General features: G+C 37.7%; 1 protein-coding gene across 1 annotated transcript in view; it reads right to left on the bottom strand.

Moving 5' to 3' along the window:
• The window catches only part of LOC131371138 (integrin beta-1-like), a 38276-nt gene extending 18848 nt beyond the window's left edge, over positions 1–19428 (bottom strand). The window contains exons 1-4 of the mRNA XM_058418929.1: positions 19109–19428; positions 10940–11006; positions 1161–1246; positions 836–1058 (exon numbers count right to left, since the gene is read on the bottom strand). Coding sequence (XP_058274912.1) covers positions 836–1058; positions 1161–1246; positions 10940–11006 — 376 coding nt within the window. The 5' untranslated portion in view covers positions 19109–19428. The remainder of the gene's footprint in view (positions 1–835; positions 1059–1160; positions 1247–10939; positions 11007–19108) is intronic.
• Between the last annotated feature and the right edge of the window lie 3128 nt (positions 19429–22556).

Genomic DNA, 22556 nt, shown 5'->3' with positions numbered 1-22556 from the left:
GGCTGGAGGAACGAGTCTGGCCAATCGGAATGCCCCATTCATTTAATCACGGTTGTGATTAGCTGCTGGATATGCGTGCGATTGGGGAAAGGGAAGCAGAATTCTCCAGCATCCCAGTTTTTCACGTGTCACTGTCCAGAGTGTTTGGTTTTGTGCTGTGTATGTTTTTTTTTTTTTTTACGTATTTCTGCAAGCCCTATTATGTTGCCCAAACATTCTGCACCTTCTAAGGCTTCTGGCAACATACATACATACAGTACTCACTATAAATGTGATATTTCTACAAATTTACCTAAAATTCATCTCGCTATATGCTTGCACTGTGCGTGTTTAAAGAGTGTGGGAGGATCATTTACAGCTTAAAACAATAAAAAAAAAAAGCATTTGGGGTTGGCGTCTGTGTATCGCAGATTTTCGTTTATCGAGGGTGGTTTTAGAACTTAACTCCCGCGATAAACGGGGGATTACTGTACTTCTGTATGAGGATTTTTATGTCTGTGATAAGACGATACAGTCACTCAAGATAAAAAAAAAAAGCCTAGAGTTTTAAAGTTGTTCATACATTAAATTGATTCTTGAATACAAAATATTTTGCTGCAGAAGTGGTTATGGTAACAGACAGAGAAAAAGTACAAAACATCAAGTTGATAGACCTGAACACAGGTAGTTTCATAAGGCAGGTTTACACTGATGCCAAAATTTGCAAATTGGGTCGATCTGGTCCAAGCTCGAGGCAGCACAGTGGTTAGCACAGTTGCCTCACAGAAAGAAGGTCCTGGCACACACAGCAAATCAGAATTCACTTCATACACCAATATATTAAATCATAATGTACCTGCTCTTAGGTTGACTGTGAGATTCTGAGGTTGAATCTGAGTAATCTGGTCCGGTTTCAGTTTCTCTGCCACATCTTTTGTACGATTTGTGACAGGTTTGTTCTGATTGAGCTGCACTGCACCTCGAGGATTTTCCACAGTGATGTTAGGGCAGCCCTTCTTAATCAAAGCGTCAATTTCATCACAGCGTGTTGATTTGGATTCTCCTTGCTTCAGAAAGGCCTGCAAGCACAAGGGATTTTCATTTTATGGTGGATCAATGCATTGAAAATAGAAAGATAGACAGACAATTGCTAAAACAACTCGCTTTAATGTTATACTTACTTCATAGGTGCACCAGCCACATTTTTCACCAGCCTGAATACATTCACCACAGGACTGAGCTGAAGCCTTGGTGCAATCATTACCATCTACACACAAAAAAAACTTTTTACTTATCTACACCACTTATTTATATAGCCACTAAATGTATTTCAGTGGAACATGGGTAGCAATTTATCATTATTGAAAATGTTTATTAAAACATAAGCAACATATTAAATTAGTTCTGTTGCCACTCACACAAGCACAATGCAATACACTAAACATGCTTTCAGCTAGGAAAGTGCAACTGCACAGACTACTGTATACACAGGCATAGACCTCTAAGAATTTATAACCATATCTTAATGAAGAGAGATCAAATACTTTTAATTCCACCCGAAAAAATTATCCTAACATTTTAATAAAATGTAAATAAGGGTTTATTCAGTTTTCAATAATTTCACGAGATTCATGGCTTGGCTTCATGAACGAAGATCTTTGAACATCAGCCCACGTCTGCTGCATGTGCGTACATGACTGGAAAAGCCATGAGCTATGAGAGCCAGTTCCGGCCACAACTACTATATGTGAAGGTCTGGGATGGAATTGAGGTGGTGGCAGGTTCCCATTTATTCCTCCTGCAGTGCTTATCTGTCAGTGTTGCTATATTGGAGGATTCAAAGGAGGAAACAGCCTGGGTTTATGCCACCTGGGTTTATTGCACCAGCCTGGGTTTCTGCCACCACAAGTTTGTCCATTCATTTGGGTTTATGTTGCATGTGTTGAGGGCTGTCCTTAGACAGTCTTTGTACCGTTTTATTGGTACACCTCTTTCCTGTCAGCCAGATGACAGTTCTCCGAAGAGATCTTCCATCCTGCCAATAAGGCCAGCCCAGCGTAGTTGGGATTGTAGAAGCAGAGCCTCGATGCTGGTGTGCTCAGCCCGTTGCAGGACATCAGCATAAGTCTCTCCAGTGCATGTTGAGGATGGAGCAGAGGCAGCGTTGATGAAAATGCTCATGGAGATGGAGGTGTTTGCAGTAGATGACCCAGGTCTCTGAGCCATATAGAAGTGTGGTTTGAACTACAGCCCGGCTCTAGATAGGTGTCTGTTGTTCCACACCCTTTTTTACAGTCGATCAAAAGCACAGTTTGCTTTGGCCAGGCAGCTGTCACGCTCTTTGTAAATGTTAGCATCTGAAGATATGTAGATGAACTGGTGGACTGTCTTCAGCACTGTATCTCCAATAAGTATGCCTGGAGGGTGGGAAAGGTCCCTTGGTTATGGTTGGTGCAAAACTTCGGTCTTCTTTAAGCTTACCTGTAACCCAAACCATCCAGCCATGTCAGATGATGCTATATGATGAAAGGTGCTATAGGGCCCTTTCTGTGTGCGCAACTAGTGCAGCATTATTTGTGAAGAGGAGCTCCCTTATCAGCTGTTCATGGACTTTTGTGCTAGACATGAGACCTCTGAGGTTGAATAGGCTGCCATCAAAGCGGTAATGGATGTAGACGGCATCATCCACATCTTCTGCATCCATGTCACATACTATTTTTAGTAAATTTAATTTCTTTTTTAATCTTTATTTATATACCTTTTTACTGAAAATGAGGTTCAATACATTTGTGTCAAAAAAGAGCTCTAAAGTTATCTTAAATAGCAAAGAATTTAATTCCCAAAAATCTCAGGATATTTAAGACATTTATATCCTTACATTTGCTACATTTTGTTTAGAACATGTTTAGACTTTTTAAGGGAGCAATAGTCATTTTTTTTTTACATTTCCAAAATGTACAAATAACCGGGAAAATTGACAAAAAATATTAAAACATAGTAAAGGTTTAAGCCATGGCTTCAGCAATAAGTGTATTATGTCTCCTTAACCCAGCATATAAACTGTTGGTCTGTTTTTATATAGAGAGATGAGAGCTTTTCTCTCTCAGGCTGTAAATCGCAAAGCTGAACAATTGCTATTGACGTGGGCTTCTGGATATTAATTTATTACATTTCTTCAATATATCATAAGAAGATATTACTTAAAAACCAAGTGTGTCTATGACTGACTGTGCAAAAGCTAAATGCTAAAATGCTAACAGTAGCACACCCTTATACAGAGCTACATAGCTTGCCATTGTCTACCAAGCAGCATACTTCTGTATAAGGATTTTTCTGTCTGTGATAAGACGATACATTCACTCAAGATAAACAAAATATATAGTAGTCATTAATCACAAAACACAAGAGGAGAATTTAATTTAAGAGCTACATTAGTGGATAAAGAACAACTGAAAACAAAAAACAAGCTAGTAAGCTGGACAAATTAAAAATTCATCATCTTTCAAAACAAATTCAAATATTTTGAGTAATGCAAAATGTGTGTTCTGTGGGTTGGTGGAATATTTAAAAAAGTAATGAATTGAGGAAATGCAGTTCTGCCTGTGTTACACAATAAAAAATATAAAAACACGAATCATTATATTGGTAATTGGCTATGTGGGTACAGATCAGGTACCATCAATCAAGAAGGAAAGAGTCAAGGTAACTTTACCTTACAAAAGATGACACGGGGGAAAAAAGGCAGTTTGCAGCAGCACAAGACAAGTTCACATGGACTCGAAAGGCTTCTTCTTGTTTAAGAAAATGGAGGCGTTCATGGAAACTGATGTCTCATGAACTTGCTGCTGCCCCCTTTGATGTTGGAAGTATGATGTTGGAAACAAGAAAACAGCAAAGGCTGACCTCACAAAAAAAAACTGAGGCTTTAGATTAAGACTCAGCAACTGGCAAATTGAGCATAAACATCTGCATACATAATTGAGAAGTGGCAGCTCAGTTGTTAAGGCATTGGACTATTGAATGGAAGGCACCGAGTTCAAATCACAGCACCACTACTGACAAAGCTGCCACTGCTGGGCCCCTGAGCAAGGGCCCTTAACCCTCAACTTCTTGGTTACATAAATAAGACAAATATAAATCACTCAGAATAAGGTATACACTACCAGTCAAAAGTTTGGACACACCTTCTAATTCCATGGTCTTTCCTGATGTTTATTTCTTTCTACATTGTAAAACAATGCTGAAGGCGGCCGAAATACACAATAATGTCCTTTGAACAGTTGATATTGAGATATGTCTGCTACTGATGCTCTGTAAAGCCTTCATAACGGCTCTAATCTGAGGTGCTGTTAATTGGTGATTTCTGAGGCTGGTAACTGTAAATGAACTTCTCCTCTGCAGCAGAGGCAAGTTTTGGTCTTGCTTTACTGGGATGGTCTTCATGTGAGCCAGTTTCATCATGGTGCTTGATGGGTTTTGCAAATGCACTTGACAATACTGTTCTTGCAAGAACTATTCCAGAACACCTGACCTTCGTGTCTTAAAATAACAACTGACTATTGTTTTTTGTTGTCGTTACATATGGATTACATAAATCCATGTCTTATTACATAATTTTAAAATCTCCAGTATTGTTCTAGAATGTAGAAAATAAGTCACTAAACAAAAAACATTGAATTAGAAGGTGTGTCCAAACTTTTGACTGGTAGTGTATGCCAAATGCCATAAATGTAATTTGACAGTATGGCTCTTTTACAGGATCTCCTAAATGCTGGCTTTCAGATATTCTAAGACCTAGTCTCTGGAGGATGATTTTAGCTTTTATATGTTCATTGTAGAACATTATTTTTCTTTGCCTTTAAAAGTCTTGGGTTGCTTACAAACCATGCTGTGGAGGCAGGGGCATGTTTGAGCAGTGGTTTGTGATTGGAGGAAGGAGCCAGAAAAACAGAAAAAGGACCTAAATCTGTGCAGAATTATTTTAACGAGTGTTCTGTGGCAACAAATATAAGAGAGATACAAGAGCCAAAAGAGAGAGAGAACCGAGCAGCATATCAATCAATCCACATTTATTTGTATAGCACCTTACAACAACTTAAAATTGAACCAAAGTGTTACAGTGTTAAAAAAGGTAATTAAAACAATCTCTATGTAACAATAAAATTTAAATAAGATAATGAAATGGACAAAACAGAAAATGATCATAAGCAAAAAGCCATTTGAAATAAGTGCATCTGTAGTTTGGCTTTAAACAGAGGCAGGTCAGTAATAGTATGCAACTCATAGGGAATCGTGTTCCAGAGTGTAGGACCCGCCACTGCAAAGGAGCGATCACCCCACTGTTTGTACCTTGACCGAGGGACCTCAAGTATGTTCTGGTCAGCAGACTGTAAAGCTCTACTTTGTTGGTACCAGCTTACTGTCTCACACAAGTAAGAAGGTGCCAGGCCATTGATTGAATTAAAAACAAACAGCAGAAGTTTAAACTGTATCCGGAACTGTACCGGAACCCAGCGGAGGGAATACAGGATTGGTGTGATAGGCTCATATTTACAAGTGTTAGTCAGCATACGAGCCGCAGCATTCTGCAGAAGTTGCAGGCGAAGCAGACGAGCTGACTCCAACGTAAAGAGCATTGCAGTAGTCTAGCCGGGAACTGATAAAAGCGTGAATGGCTTTCTCTAAATCACTCCGACTCAGAAAGGGCTTGATCTTTGCGAGGAGGGGAAGATGGAAAAATCCTGCCTTGACAACAGAGTCAATGTTCGCACAGACAATTTTGACAGCCAGAGTTTGATGTCAGGCAAACATCTGTTGATCGATTCGAGAGCATCAGAAGAACTTGGCACAACTGGCAGATAGATTTGTAAATCATCTGCATAGAGATGAAACGAAACAATGTGCTTCGAAATAATCGACCCTAATGGCAACATGTATAGAGAAAATAGAACAGGGCCCAAAATGGAACCCTGTGGAACACCAGAGGTCAAAGGGGTTGGGGAGGAGGAGAGATCACCAATCATAACAGAGAAAGTCCTATTTGTTAAATATGACCTAAACCATTGCAGTACGGGACCTTGGAGGCCAACTTCTTGTGCCAGGCGAGTCAGGAGAATCGAGTGGTCAGCAGTATCAAATGCAGCAGTGAGGTCCATCATCACAAGCAACACAGGTTTTTTTAGAGTCAAGGGACAAAAGAATATCATTCTGTACCTTTAGAAGAGCGGATTCAGTGCTATGATGTGTTCTAAAGCAAGACTGGAATTTCTCTAGGATATGATTTCTTTCCAAGAAAGACTGCAACTGGATAAGGACAACTTTTTCTAGAACCTCAGATAAAAAAAGATAAATGAGACACTGGTCTATAGTTAGACAGTATTGCAGGATCGAGATTGGATTTCTTGAGAAGAGGCCTGACCACAGCATGCTTAAAAACATCTGGGAGAGACCCTGAACTGAGGCAGCTGTTAATAAACGAGAGGAGACATGGGCCCATTGTGTTAAAAACCTGTTTCAGTACTCTGGATGAAATAATGTCTAGAGGACAGTTAGTTGGAGATAACTGCTGGACCACCTCAGAGAGAAGAGATAGGGACACTGGCTCAAACATGTTAAACACAGACGAGGGCATAGAAGAAGCCATTGTCAAGACCATTGGACGTGTTGATAATGTTCTGCCTAACAGAGGCCACCTTGTCAACAAAATGATTAAGAAATTTATCACAAATTGACTTTGATGCATATTTCAGAACATTACAAGATGGATTAATGACAGACTGGATAGTATTAAATAACACCCTAGGCCAATTACAGCTGGTGGAAATTACATTTGACAAGTACATACACTTTGCTTATTTAACTGCTTTTTGATAGTCAGAAAGACTATCACGCAGTATACCCAGTGATACATGCAACTTGTCCTTCCTTCCACCTGCGCTCGGCTTGTTTGCAGTGCTGCCTGAGGGCACGTGTAGTATCATTGAGCCAAGGGTCAGGTTTGGTTTTCATGGATCTGTCTTGAAAGGTGAAATGGAGTCCAAAATTTCTGTGCAGGTGGAGTAGAGGGCAGAGATAAAATCCTCTGGGCACAGAGGAGAAGCAGCCAGCTCGTCCTGGATGTAAAAACTAGTGTTAGCTAGCTGTGGTGGCAGTGATGGTACGGCGGCGGCAGGCTGGGGTGAGAGATTTGATGGCAGAAAGGGGAGCAGCAAAATCAAAAATGACAGGAAAGTGATCCGAGATGCAATTGTCAGTTATTTCTGAGATGGATACTGGAAGTCCATGTGAGATTATAAGATCCAGTGTGTGACCATGCTGGTGCGTTGGGTCATGTACTGATTGTGTCAGGTCAAAGGAGTTCAAAAGACTTTGAACTTTACCAGTTGGCTGGACGGACAACAAACATGAATATTAAAATCTCCATGTCATTTTCAGGGATTAATTCAGCAAGTAACTCAGAGAAAAAGTCCTTATTGTATTTAGGTGGACGATAGATAATAATAGCACACAATACAGGACATGCAAACTGAATCAAAACCAGTTGTAGCTCAAAGCTACTATAGCTTTTACACGAGAGTAAATGGCAGCTGAAACTTTGTTTGAATACCGCAGCCAGTCCTCCACCGCGACGGGACACTCGTGGCATACTCAAGAAGGAATAGCCGGGAGGGAGGAGTTCGGAGAAGGCGCTATCATCACCTGGCTTTAGCCAGGTCTCCGTGAGCAAAAGAAAATCCAAGTCGCGGGTGGAAATTAGATCGTTCAAAATGAAAGTCTTATTTGTGAACGATCGAGTGTTCAACAAGGCTGCACATACCGGCTTACAGCTCACAGACTGCTTTGGAGCTCGAATGAGCGGGCAGAGATTCCCCTGTACGCAGCCTCATGCCTGGATCCTCACCGGCCGGTGACATGGAAGCGAACACCTGCCATCAGGGACACACAGGAGGCCAGGTAGGCTTTGAGTTTGATGAGGACACCTCCTCTCTTTCTGCGTCTCCTGTGCCTCTTGTTGCTACACAGCAGGTAAACAGGACGCCATAGATAGGCGGGCACAGACGCTAGAAAAGGTGGTGGTGTCTTTGAATGTCCACTGTAAGTGCAATCAGGTGAGTTGTTCATAGTATCCCGTATATTTAACAGTGTCAGGCGATTGTACACCAGAGATGACATTGTAAGAGCCAAACAAAATAAACACAGCAATTAATAATAAACACGACAGCATAGGGTGGCAGGCCATACACAGCGACGCCATCATGCCTCTTACCTCGTGAGCAAATAGATGTGCATAGAGCCGTGTGCATATATAGTATCTCACAAAAGTGAGTATACCCCTCACATTTTTGTAAATATTTTATTATATCTTTTCATGTGACAACACTGAAGAAATGACACTCTGCTACAATGTAAAGTAGTGAGTGTACAGCCTGTATAACAGTGTAAATTTGCTGTCCCCTCAAAATAACTCAACACACAGCACAAGCTAAGTGGAAATGTCCAAATTGGGCCCAATTAGCCATTTACCCTCCCCGGTGTAATGTGACTCGTTAGTGTTACAAACAATTCTTTTTTTCAGATCCTCAGAGTTCTTTGCCATGAGGTGCCAAATTAATATCCAGTGACCAGTATGAGAGTGTGTGAGAGCGATAACACCAAATTTAACACACCTGATCCCCATTCTCACCTGAGACCTTGTAACACTAACGAGTCACATTACACCGTTACACATTAGACCCTGCAGGACTGCTTTGAGACCACACACTGGAATGTGCTCTGGGAACCACAAGGGGATGGCATTATCAGTATCGCAGATTGCATCATGGACTAAATTTACTTCTGCCACAACACCATTAGCCCTACTAGAACTGTATACTGCTATCCAAACAATAAACCTTGGATCACTAGTGACCTGAAAGATAAACACTGAACAACAAGAATGCATTCAGGTTTGGTTACCAGGGAAAACTAAAAGGAAACAGTGATAACTGAAGACAGAGAGAGTTTAAAGATTCGTACCAGCAGAAGCTAAAGAGTAAACTTTAGCAAAACATCAAGGACTTGCTGAGCAGCACTGACCACAATCTCCCAATGCCTCCTAATTCTCAGTGATTTCAGACTGGTTGCTCTGATACCACATGACATGAAGGTGTTAGAGATTAGTTTTAGCCCACCTGGTGCCTTTTTATTTTGATTTGTCCAGTCAATCATCTGAATCAAGCCACCTGCAGAAGTTTTTTGATGACCCTGCAGTGGTGGGGTGTATTAAGGATGGACAGGAGTCAGAGTACAGGGGACTACTGGATAACTTTCTATATAACCTAAATGTGATAAAGACCAAGGAAATGGTGGTGGACTTTATAATAAATATATTATATAAATATAATACAATAAGCAGACTGATCTGAGCTTCCTGAGAAAATAATGTTTGCAACACTATGGTAGAGATCTTCTAATTATTAATAGATAATTCATTTGGCCGGATTAAAAAAAATAAAATCCCCGAGATGATATCAGAAAGAAACCTTGAGAGGAACCAGACTCAAAAGAGAATCCATCCTCATTTGGGTGTCAATAGAGAGTGTGATTATAAATAATGTCCTTTCTACAACTGTATATAGGCAAGTTGTGTAAACAGGAGCTTTTGAGAACCTTATAAATACGTAATTTCAAAGTTCATTATTGATTTAACACCCATTTCTTCCTGCCAAAGCCATTAAATATTCAAATGATCGAGGCCCAGGCACAAAACCAAGTACTGCAACAGCAGTACAATGCTGGCACCATATTCTCCAAGCGGTTCGATCCACAACAGTCCCATGGGTCTCTAGGCTGTGCACATGAAGCTATCCTCAGCAGCAGTGAGCACCTCAAAGCAACATGACTCCACCCAGAAGTAGAGCATCAGGATAAATCGGGCACATCAGAAGAGACGGAGCAGTCAAATGGTCAGGCTTGATTTGAAACTCTGGGCTCTGGGCCTGAACAGCTCCCTGTGCTGGATTCTGGACTTCCTGTCAGGCAGAGATTCCCAGTCAGGAATGGTGTTCAGAACTGGCAGCAACACCTCCTCCCCACCAAGCCAACAGTGGAACACTGCAGGGCTGTTCTATCAGCCATGTTCTGTACTTCTTATACAACTTTTACTGCGTTTCATCAAAAAGCTCCTCAAATTTGCAGATGACACAATGTTGATAGGACTGATCACTGATAATCTTGAAAAAGCCTACAGAGAAGAGGTGCACATCCGGGTGCCAGGAAAACCACAGCATTAACAAGACCAAGCAGCTTGTATTGGACAGGACAAGAAGTGCAACAACAAAACAGGATGCTAGTGGAGGTGGTCAACAGCTTCACATCACTGGGGACCTCAAATGTTGGTGCACCCAAAGCAGTGTTGAAGAAAGCTCACCATCATTCTTACTCAGATGGCTGACGATGTATGCTATGAGCCTCCACATTCTCAAATCATTTTAGACATGTGACACTGGCTGCATCACCGCCTAGTATGGGAACACCACCACCCTCAACCTCAGAGTTGTGCCACAAACATCCCATAAAATCATCTGATCCAGGACAAGTAATGTACACTATGCAATGTGTGAGGAAAGCATGGAGGATTATCAGAAGAGGGGGGAAAAAAAAAAAAAAAAAAAAAAAAATTACTCACCTTTTTTTAAAAGAAAAAAAAAAAAAAAAGAAACTGACTATTCAAATGAATTCAAGAGAAAACAAGCAAGCATTAGTAAAGTTCATTTCAAATATGGCTACTTAAAGATGTGCAGTTGTAAACTAAACAATAATGTATGTGTTCAGCAACATCAATATCTGTTTACATTGTCCTACTGACCAGCCTTTACAGGGAGCTGGTCTAATGTCGATGACAGAAAAACTATAGTTATTACCCTGTGATTTCACCAAATATGTATGTATTTGTGGATGCATGTGTGTTTTATGATCTTACCTAGTTGAGCTGAAAAGACGGAGAAGAACCCCAGCAGAACAGCTATCAACACCACATTCACTTTCATCTAAAACAGATCCCAAAACAACCATTAGAATAACATTTTACCAGCAGTGTTACCCAGATTGAGGGCAAGCATGATGATCCACATACACACCTTCACATGCTGGTCTATAAGATACACCTAGTTAGAACCTACTCACTGAACCTTTATCAAGTCTGCTACTGACTAATTTCAGAAGGTTCCATGCTGTCCTACTGCTGGTGGATTTAGAGGAGTGGCTTAGCAGTGCTCACACTACCATTGCAGAAACACTGAAATGTCTCACAGTATTATTTCATAATGTTGCATTATTTTTTTTTAATGCCAAGGATTTCTCAACTTTCTCAACCACATAATTCTGTTGTTAAATGTTTTCAGCACAGTCATATAATTTCACCGTGTATAGACCCCCGGGGCCCTAAGTTGATTTTCTTGAATTTGCACATCTATGGTCAGATTTATTGATTAATTTTGAGTTAAATCAAAGTGATGCTAATGACACTTTAGGACTCGCATTTTTGGATCTACTAAATTCCTTTGGGGTTAAACAAAACATTGCTAGACCAACTAATCATTTTAATCATATGCTAGATTTAATTATATCACATGTAACAGTCACCTATATAGATATCCTACCTCAAAGCGATGATATCACAGACCATCACCTCGTAGTGTAGACTCTACCTGCAGAACAAATTAGCTGTATCTCCCTACGTTATCGATTTGGTAGAAATATTAATCCGACCACTAAAGAGAGATTCACAAGTAATCTGCCAGATCTGTCTCAACTTCTTACTAGACCCCTAAATGCAGATGATCTAGATGTGAACTAGTGACTAGGCACTATTTTCACCAGCACACCAGACAGTGTTACCCCCATCCGATTGAAAAAGGTCAGAGATAAATCACCTGCACAATGGTATAAGAGTCATACTCTCACTCTCAAGAGAGCAACCCGTAACCTCGAGGGAAAGTGGAGAAAAACTAAAGTGGAAATTTTTTAAATTCTGTATAAAGACAGCATTTCCATCTATAGACAGGCTCTAAAAGTTGCTAAGGCTGAGCATCTGAGCAAACTGACAATCCCAGATTCTTATTTAGTACAGTGGCTAGACTAACAAAACCTCAGATATCTGGAGGGAGTGTTCCATCAAAGTTTAGTAGTGAAGACTTTATGAACTTCACTGAAAAAATTGATAGTATCAGGAACAAAATAATGGATGTTCAACCTCTGACAGCATCCCGTGATCCAGTCCAGCCTAAAGCTCCACATCTAGAGCTAAAATTTTTACAGGTATAGGTTAAACTTATCACCACGGCTAAATCAACAACGTGTTTGTTAGATCCAATTCCAACTAGATTACTAAAAGTAGTGATACATACAGCTGGAGAGCAGTTTCTAAACATTAATTCCTTGCTATATTCAGGTCACGTCCCTAAACCTCTCAAGTTGGTGCTCACAAAATCACACAGGTTCAGGTATTCAGGGACAGGCATTAAAATGGTTTAGATCCTACCTGTCTGATCGATACCATTTTGTATATTTAAATGGAGAACTGTCCAGTGTAATACCAGTGAAATACGGGGTCCCACAAGGGTCAGTTTTAGGACCTCTGCTGTTCTAAATATACATGCTTCCCTTAGGTAACATCATTAGAAGACATGGGATTAGTTTCCATTGTTATGCCGATGATACCCACCTATATATCTCATCAAAACCAGATGAAATATCTAAATTGTCTAGATTAACCGAGTGCGTCAAAGATATAAAAGATTGGATGACCGATAATTTTCTATTACTAAATCCAGATAAGACAGAGATATTACTTATTGGTCCAAAAAACAGTACACAGAGGCTCTCAAATTTCAGCTTGCATATAGAAGGATTTATTAGTACTATTAGCTCGACAGTGAAAGACCTGGGAGTAATATTAGACAGCAACTTGTCCTTTGAAAATCATATTTCCAATATTACAAAAACAGCCTTCTTCCACCTTAGAAATATTGCCAAGCTTAGGAACATTTTATCTGTATCTGATGAAGAAAAGTTAGTTCATGCATTCATGATCTCCAGACTGAACTATTGTAATGCATTACTAGGTGGCTGTCCTGCAACCTCAATAAACAAGTTTCAGTTAGTCCAGAATGCAGCTGCAAGAGTTCTTACCAGATCATGAAACTATGATCATATAACCCCAATATCATCCCTGCACTGGCTACCTGTTAAACTTAGAATTGATTACAAACTAGCACTACTTACATAAAAGGCTCTAAATGGTTTAGCTCCCACATATCTAACCAGTCTTCTGACACGCTACAATCCACTGTGTTCTTTAAAATCACAAAACTCTGGACTTCTGGTAGTTCCCAGAATATAAAAGTCTACAAAAGGGGGTAGAGCATTTTCATATTTAGCTCCTAAACTTTGGAATAGCCTTCCTGACAGTGTTCGGGGCTCAGACACAGTCTCCCAGTTTAAAAAGGTATATTAAAGATATATCTATTTAGCCTGGCATACACATAATCCATCCCATAACCTTGTACTCCAGTACATCTGATTAAATGCACATTAACATCTAGTGCTGCTAATATCATGAAAGGCAGCTATGCTAATTCCTTTCCACCTGTTCCTTTTTTATCCATCCATCCTGAGGCATCTGGAGATTGTGCCAGCTCCAGCTGGGTTCTGCTTCATGAAGATTTATGTACATCAAAGCAACGCTGTGAGCCCTATGTGGACTTCAAGGGTGACATCAACCTCAACAACAATACACACACTAACATAATACATATGCTGTATCTGCATCACACTGTAGACTGGACATAACTGCAGAAAAGACATTGTTCATAATCACACTTCAGTGTTTAGAATAATTTATAATCACACTCTCCAGCGTCACCCAAATGAGGATGGGTTCACTTTCGAGTCTGGTTCCTCTGAAGGTTTCTTCCTCATACCATCTAAGGGAGTTTTTCCTTGCCACAGTTGCAACAGGCTTGCTCATTAGGTTTGTCTAACATCTAGGACTTTTTGTATGTTTTTTGTTCCCATGTTCTGTAAAGCTGCTTTGAGAATGTTCATTGTTAAAAGCGCTATACAAATAAAATTGAATTGTATTGAATATCAGATATTAAGAAAATACTGTACATGACATTTATTGTTTAAATGCTGTATTTTACAATGAAATAGGGATGGGGCAAAAATATGTAATTATAATTATTGAAAGTGTTTTTTTGCAGTCAAAAACACAGTTCAATGCAGCTCATACCGTTCAAAAAGCTGTTCTGTGCATGAGAAAACAAATATAGTGTGGTGAGCTCATTTCCTTCTTAGTGTAAGATAGGTTGCAAAGTACATAATGCTCAGATGTGGGTTTTTTTCCCAAGTCAATGTAACATTGGACTTGGAGACAAGTGATGCTAGCAAGAATGTGAATGTTTGCCAATCACTACAAATTGACAATGGTCAGTCTACCAAATTTACTTCAACAGTGCACTGGTAAAAGAACCAAGATGATTATAAACTGTAGGCCTCAATTTCCTTAGCTAAGATGATTCCAAAACAGAAAGGGAAAGATAAAATATTTAATCCAATAAATTGCTGCAAGGTGAAAACCACTGTAAAACAGGAGAAACACAAAGGCTCTCACATTTGAGAAGAAAAAACAAAACAAAAAACAAAAGACAACAAAAAAAAGACCACAATGACCACATAGACTTTTGGAATTATTATTATTATTTGGAGAGGCCTACTCAAAGACCTGGCTTAAACTCAATTTACATACTGCGTCAGGACTTTTAGTGTCACTAAATTAAAGCCGCTTTGCAAAGGAAGGTATCTAAAATTTTTCTCCAGGAACATGAAAGACTGATTTCCAGTTATCAAAAAAGTTTGTTTTCTATTGTTGCTGCTATCTGGTGGTACTACCAGATAATTATAGGCAAGACAGATCCTAACCTTTTTTACTTTAATAAATAAAAATGATCATTTGATATGAAATCATCCAGTTTGACAAACATGAAAAATGGAGAAGGGATTGATGGGGGGGGGAATTGACTACTAAAATTCTGACAAACAATAAACCAAAAACTAGTTGAATAATAAATAATTTAAAAGCAGTAAGTAGTAAAAATAAGCAAATGGTTTACAATTTTTTCTGTAGTAAGCAGCTATTGAGATGTGTGTCTAATCCGATATCCATTTTTGGAGGTAGCACTGTTTCATAACGATGCAGCATTCCTCTTACAATGAGTCAACCCTGACACAGGAAAGGGAGAGGCAGAAAGAGAGAGAGAGAGAGGAAGAGCGAGAGCTAGCGTTATTGAGACAGATGCATACTTGCCCATATTTGGTTAGGCAGATAAGTCTGCTTTCTGAGGCCTTCAGGCTTCTACAATCATCTGTCATTTCTCAACCCCCACACCTTTATCTGAGCATGCAGTCAAGATATTTAACATCTTAATAATTCACTATATACATACAAATCGTATGATGGATCTAGATCTTATGATAGATAAGTAAACCTTATGTCTATGATGTTGCCATTGAGAAGTGTGTGTGTGTGTGTGTGTATATATATATATATATATATATATATATATATATAAAAATATATATATATATATATATAAATAAATATATATATATATATATATATATAAATAAATATATATATATATATATATATATATATATAAATAAATATATATATATATATATATATAAATAAATATATATATATAAATAAAAATATATATATATATATATATATATATATATATATATATATATATATATATAAAAATATAACACCTTAAAGTTTTTACTAATCAGTCAATAACTCAGCAATTAACTATTACATTAAATACTCTCACTGAGAACACTGATGATAGTAATAAAGTTATTTAGCATGTCATATGCAAATGGATGTTAGGAAGAGCAAAAAAACAAAACAAACCCCCCCCACATCTATCTCTTTTGTTTTTTACTTCTATGCAAAACAGCGACAGAAAAGTCAAAGCACATGACCTGATTTTGTGTTTACTTTAACAAGAAAGTTGAAACTGTGAGCCTCATCACTGTGCCAACACCCCAACATCCACAACACACTGCACATGATTAAAGTTGTATAGTGTTAAAGGATGAGCAAAAAAGGTGTGTATTCCAATGTTAAATGCCACCCTGCACCCCGATGTGCGCACACACGAGAGAAAATAAATCATAGTGATGGAATGCACCCAAATATCAGATGGGTATGTGTATCATTTGGCATGGGTATTTTATTCAATTGATACTAAACAAGGCGTCAGCATCATCAAACAAGCCCTTCACATGCACTGTTTTGGACAAATTAACAATGCTGTTCAGAAATGTGCACATTTGTGTAGAAATTCACATAAACTCTCATCATCAAACCAAATGATCAAATACAGGACTTAACTATTCTTTGTCACCCTCAAACAAAAAAAAAAGTGATGGAAATATTTATGCTTAGGATGACTAAACAATGACTATGTTCTGCCCGGCTGTATTTGCCTGAAGGAGTAAGCTGCTCATAAACTATTCCAGGAAGATGACCTATAAATGGCAAAATGCACAAACTACTGTTCATCTTCTTCACCCACATCTCCAGCACTTGCAATACCCCCTCCCCCAGAGCTCCTAAGCCATTTGCTTAATTAAAAATTGCCTGTGTCCTTTTGATGATACAGACAAACACAGACACAGGTTCAAGAAAAGCATGGCTATACAAAATGGGTGATTTACACTTGGTGCCATGAAAATAACATGTCAGTAATGATGTATTTACAAATGCTAAATACACCACATTTATGTTTTGTAAATATAATTAAAAGTGTATTAATATACACAATGAATATAATTTATACATGTCTATATTTTTCTATATAGGAAATAATAATTTTTATTTAAACAACTTAATTTATACAAATTACTCAAGAATTTCAGCTACACAAAAGCACTGATTAAAATGCTACTCGTCAAAGGTTCTTTCCAGTGCACAAATTATAATTACTAAAAAAAAGTGCTGATTCTTTCAATTTGACTGCCTATGAATACAAAGCTGACCATGGAGCGAGGTGCTTTAACCCACCAGACACAAGAGTTATCTGTAGTTTAGAATATTTTAAACTAAATAACTCTGTACAGTATGTTTAGCTAGTTATAAGATGGGAAAATTGCAGCCATAATGGGATGCACATTCAAAGGATGCTTGATCTGTATTAAGAGGCCCCATGCCTGCCAAGAAAACATTCCCCACATTACACCATCACCGGTTATTCATATATTCATGACATTGATGCCAAATTACCATCTGCATCATAGCAGAAATCAAAATTCATCAGACCAAGGTGTTTTGTTTTGTTTTGTTTTTTTTAACATGTAGCCTCAGAATCCTGTTAAAGGCAGACAGATGTGGAACCCTGTGTGGTCTTCTGCTGTCATAGCACATACATGATTTTGCAAAAATCGCATAGAGCAATTGTTAAGTAAATAAGCAGAGAATAAGACATTATGACCTATGATCTATGAATCCATGAGAATTTGGATGGAACTGTAATACATTTTTAGCATACTAGCCTTAAAATCAGAAATGCGTAAAGTCCTCCATCTTGCTTCTTTATCCATTAACTGATTGCCTCCAACAAACATAAATGCACATTAAATAATTTGCCAAGTTATGCTTAAATGCACAGAAAATGATCCACAAAAACTATATTCATACATTCTTGTTTTATATGATTGTGGATGTGTTATATTTCACAGTTTTCTCTTTTTTTTTTTTAAGTGTTATATCGATTAACATGCAAATGTATTGGCCAGCAGTGCTGAAGCAGCATGGTCACCAAATCCTGTATAAAAATGGACTTAAGCTAGCTACCGAAAACCAGATGTAATCTCTAAGGTTGTATGGGTGAATGGCATAGTGGGGAACAAATGTAGTTTCTAAGCCAATTCAACCAAGTGAGTGCTGTTAAAAATGTGCACTTGCCTAAATGGCAAAGAGTGTAGGACAATATTAGGCATGTTTCAGATGAAATAACATCTTTCAGTTGGTACTTGTTCGTATTGCAATTAACTACTGACGGTCATCAGATGTGTATTTTTGTCAGAGATAACATTAGGCCCCATGAAACTAGGTTTGAAAAAACAAATACAATTGACAAATACTGATACTAATTTGTTTTACACACCCTGAAACAGTTAATTGGTCAGTAAAGAATGATTTCTGTAGCAAATCTAAAGTCAAAATAAATATTCAACCCTATCATGTTAACAGAAATAAAATGAAAAACAATTCACTCATGTCTACTTTTCATAAAAATAAGTCATATCAAGTCCACAGCTTCAAAACATCCCAGATTACTACTAGTTTGTAACTACCGTCAGGTTTACACACTATCCTTGATCTCCATCGAGTGCGTGAATGATGACTGAAAATCATCTGTCAGCCGAATTGGTACAGGGCAGACGAGAACACTTGTCTAATTAAATGTGTTATATTAAAAGATACATAACCTCTTGTCTGTGCGAATCATTGCACTTCCTACCAACGCCACACAAACACATTTAGGCTACATGATATCAGGATGGGGGACTCTTTTACGTAGCCTGAGGGTGTTCCTGCCTGTGCTTGTCCTGATACACTGAAGAATTTCAACACTAGATAAAACGCCTTCTTTACCGAGTTTTTGTTTTCATTGCAAGCGTGAGCGTGTTTCATTTGTACCAGGTCTTATTCACTTAAGGAAGTGAGCTACTACCAAATAAAGTATTGATAAGCAGCTGTTAGGCGCCATTGGCGGCGGCTGCTTGGGCCTATTGCACTTAAAAGCATTAGCATAGTCCTATCCTAAAAAATATTATTGAAATAATATTAAAACTAACCGAATTCGATTACATAAAATAATTACACATATGAATACATATTATACATATTAAACGTATTTGGGTCCTATTCTGCAAAATATTCTGCCTCTTTCTGAAGTGGAACATCCCCACCCAAGTTGAGCCCCATGACAAACAATAGAAAAACTCTCTCGCATCATATTGGGTAACCAGTGGTTTTATTTAGTTTGTATACCTCATTCAATTGTGTACTCACCTCAGTGCGTATTCTCTGCAAACAGATATGTTGAAAAATATCCTTGAGTGATGTTTGCCTAGTTCCACTACTCGATATTCAGGCGTGTCTTTGTTGTAGAAACTTTTCAGCTTTTCACCGGACGCCCTAGAACTATTATTATAAACTAACGCCACATTTTCATGTGAACCTGAATGTGTAAAATTGTCAGGAGCATACATACATTTAAAACAACAAAAACAACGAACCTAGGATATATCTTTGGGCCAAAAAAGCACAGTATGTGTTCTGTGTAGCGGACGTGGATCAGATAGTTCCAACCTCTCCCTACTTAAACCCGCCCACAGCGGAAATGCAAGCGCGACAACACCCCGGATACGCTACATCAATTACATTACATTAGGTAAACAATTTAAAACAAACACTGTGCCTCACAAGCTTTTTATTTATTTATTTCATATATACATCTATAAATTGTTCACATTTTCCTCAAAAAAATGACCATTTCCTCAAAAAACAACAAAAGAAAAACAAACAAACAAAAAACAAACTAACAAATCAACACAGTTCACGTGTTGTGGTGAAAAATTGTGTTTGTAAGTTACCTAGTTTATTTCAATAGAAAAATTACATTTTAAAAGAGAATCAATGCTGCTCAAAGACTCAGTTGTGGAAATGTGCCATACATTATCTTCATTTCTGAATGTATTCAATTATCATTTTATCTTTAAATTATTGTTGAGGTCTGTCAAAGTTAAAATCTCAAAGGCCCCATATTATTTTTTAATGCCATTATAGCTTATTGTAAATAGTGTTTTCCCCCAACATTGCCAATTTCCTTATTTCAAATTTAGTTTGTTCCCAGTAATTTCCATAAATATTATACATAAATGCCTGTTGGCAATATTTAAAAATTATGGTCCTGATTTGTTCACAAATACTTTTATGTTTCTATGGTATAATGTTTAATTTCCAATATTCTCTTTTAACCATACTTAAGCCACTATCTGAAATGTTAATTTTAATCTAAATACCTTTTTGTAATAAAAAAAACTATTTCTAATAATAAAAACTATTAGAAAATAAACCAATATCAATTCTTGATTGCAGAGATTTGTCCCCACTACTCCATGTATACATTAGTAACTGTTGCTTTTGTAACTGTTTACAATTGTATGATGAAACTTCCTGTATTTACTGGTTGCCATACCAACACTGTGTATAAAAGAAATCACAGATTTTATTGAAGGAAGATCGTTTTAAATAAATAAATAAATTCTTATTTATATTTTTAAAATTCTTTATTTATAAGTTAATGGATATTTTACTAACACAATACCTTAGTTTATCTTGTATGTTTTAATTAAATCAGATTAAATTGTTAGAGGTGGATGTTGAATTGTCAAATGGTCGTTACAAAGTACACGACACATTACAACATGATCCACCGTCGGGGAACGTTCTATCATTTCACTTCTCTTCTTTCAAAGTACATAATAAAAAAGTGTATAAGTTTATTCATAAACCAAGATCACATATTTGTACTAGATGCATGTAATAAATATGAAATATAAATAATATGAAAGAAATAAAATGCTTTAAACCCTTAGCACTTGTCCACAAACTAGAGAAAATAAAAAGTGTTAGGTTGTGCCCCTCTTTCCCCTAATTGATTAATATGGCTTTCAATATTTTGAAAAATTAAAAGCCTACAAATGGTTGGAGGAATAAATGTTTATGATGATGAATTTAATCTGTTTTACATCAACAAGAAGAATAATCCAACAACCTTGATCATCTGTTTTGTGATGTATTACAAAAATATATGAAAAGACAACTAAAAAGTTTTCTTAAAATAGCGACACCTCCTGTTCTACTTGAAGCACCAAATGAAAACCAACTGTCACATCCTAACCCTCCTTACTTTTTCTAAAATAACAAGATCTTCCCATGCATTAGTTTCCTGAAAGAAACAAAAAACCTGCTTCTTCACCTTCTCAAAAAATAAATAGAGATTTTAGCAAGTCCCTTATACTCCTGACATTCACAGAAAAAAATCGTATTGATATGAAGACGTGGAACAAGGAATGACTTAAGGTTGAGAGTTAGTTCCTAATGTTTCATAGATCGCCCATAAATTAGTCATGTCTTGACTGAGACTGTTTGCTTGAATATGACTAAAACTAGTGATTTCATTACATAGGTCTAATTTCACATTACAAACCACATTACAAACCACAAAAACACATCTTGTAAATAGTCAACATATTCAAATAGGCTAATGAAGCAAACAGACTTTTCGTGTCAAACTAATCCTAGATTCAGAACCTACAATAGCCTTAACTCTAACATAGAAAGGTCATTTGCCTTCTTTCCTTGCTTTGTCAGTTGATGGCCAAGGAGATTCTGTGTCGTATCCAGAAAGTCATTACCCTGTGCTCCTTTCTAGGTGAAGTCCCATGCCGTCCTGAAAATCTTATTATTATATAGCTATTGATTCTTTCCTTTGCTGCTGTCTTCCAATGCGATGAGCACTGTCCACATTGCTCGCCACAAGTCCAGGCAAGGATTCCATCTCATCTCCGACAGTATAAATCCTAAGTCGTTTATAGTGCTTCATTTTTGTTTTTTCAAATCTTCGTACTCCTTCCGAATATAAAAAAATTCAGAATGCACACTTCCGGTGCTTATTTCTGTCTTTTAGGCATTTATACGAAGGCATTAATTATTTTCATAGCTTTAATGAGAATTCAGCATGCCACTTCCTCTCCCATATATTTTACTCTGTGCCCCTTAGCGGCTAGATGGTATAACACATCCTGTTTAATACTGAAAGAGAAGGAAGTCCTTCAGGCAGCAACTGAAGATGTATGTGATATCTCATTTTCTCTTCTTCCGTTTTATAGAAGAATCTTTTATTGCCACACATAACAGCACAGTGGAATTCTTTTCTTTACATATCCCTGTTTAGGAGATTGTGGTCAGAGCACAGGATCAGCCATGTTGCAGTACCCTTGGAGCCGAGACAGTTAAGGTGCATTCACCTTTCAACAACCCAGAGCCTTAACTTCTTGGGCCACTACTGCCCCATTTTCAGTGAAAACCTTGTATGACCTTGCCCATTCTGCATGTCCATTTCCTTGGGGATTGTGCAGACTTGAAGTAATTTTCTGGATATCATACATACTGCAAAAGTTTCTTCAAGCCTTGCTGGTGAATTGAGTGTTATCACTAACAATGTGTTATGGTATTCTGTATCATTCAAAAGATGCAAAACATGCTCTGATGTAGTGGTACATAGCAGAAGAATTTCCAAGTAGCACAAATAGTAGTCGGCTACCATCAAATATTGTTTCCATTTTTGCATGCACAATGTGAGGGATGGATCAAAAGTAACACATTGGTTGCTAACAGTCTGAGAGTGTATGTGAGGAAAACCATCAATATCTGCACTGGATTTTAAATTTAA

This window comes from Hemibagrus wyckioides, linkage group LG20 (assembly GCF_019097595.1).
Source record: "Hemibagrus wyckioides isolate EC202008001 linkage group LG20, SWU_Hwy_1.0, whole genome shotgun sequence".
In the NCBI taxonomy this organism is placed as follows: domain Eukaryota; kingdom Metazoa; phylum Chordata; class Actinopteri; order Siluriformes; family Bagridae; genus Hemibagrus; species Hemibagrus wyckioides.
This window is presented reverse-complemented; position numbering and strand designations above follow the sequence as displayed.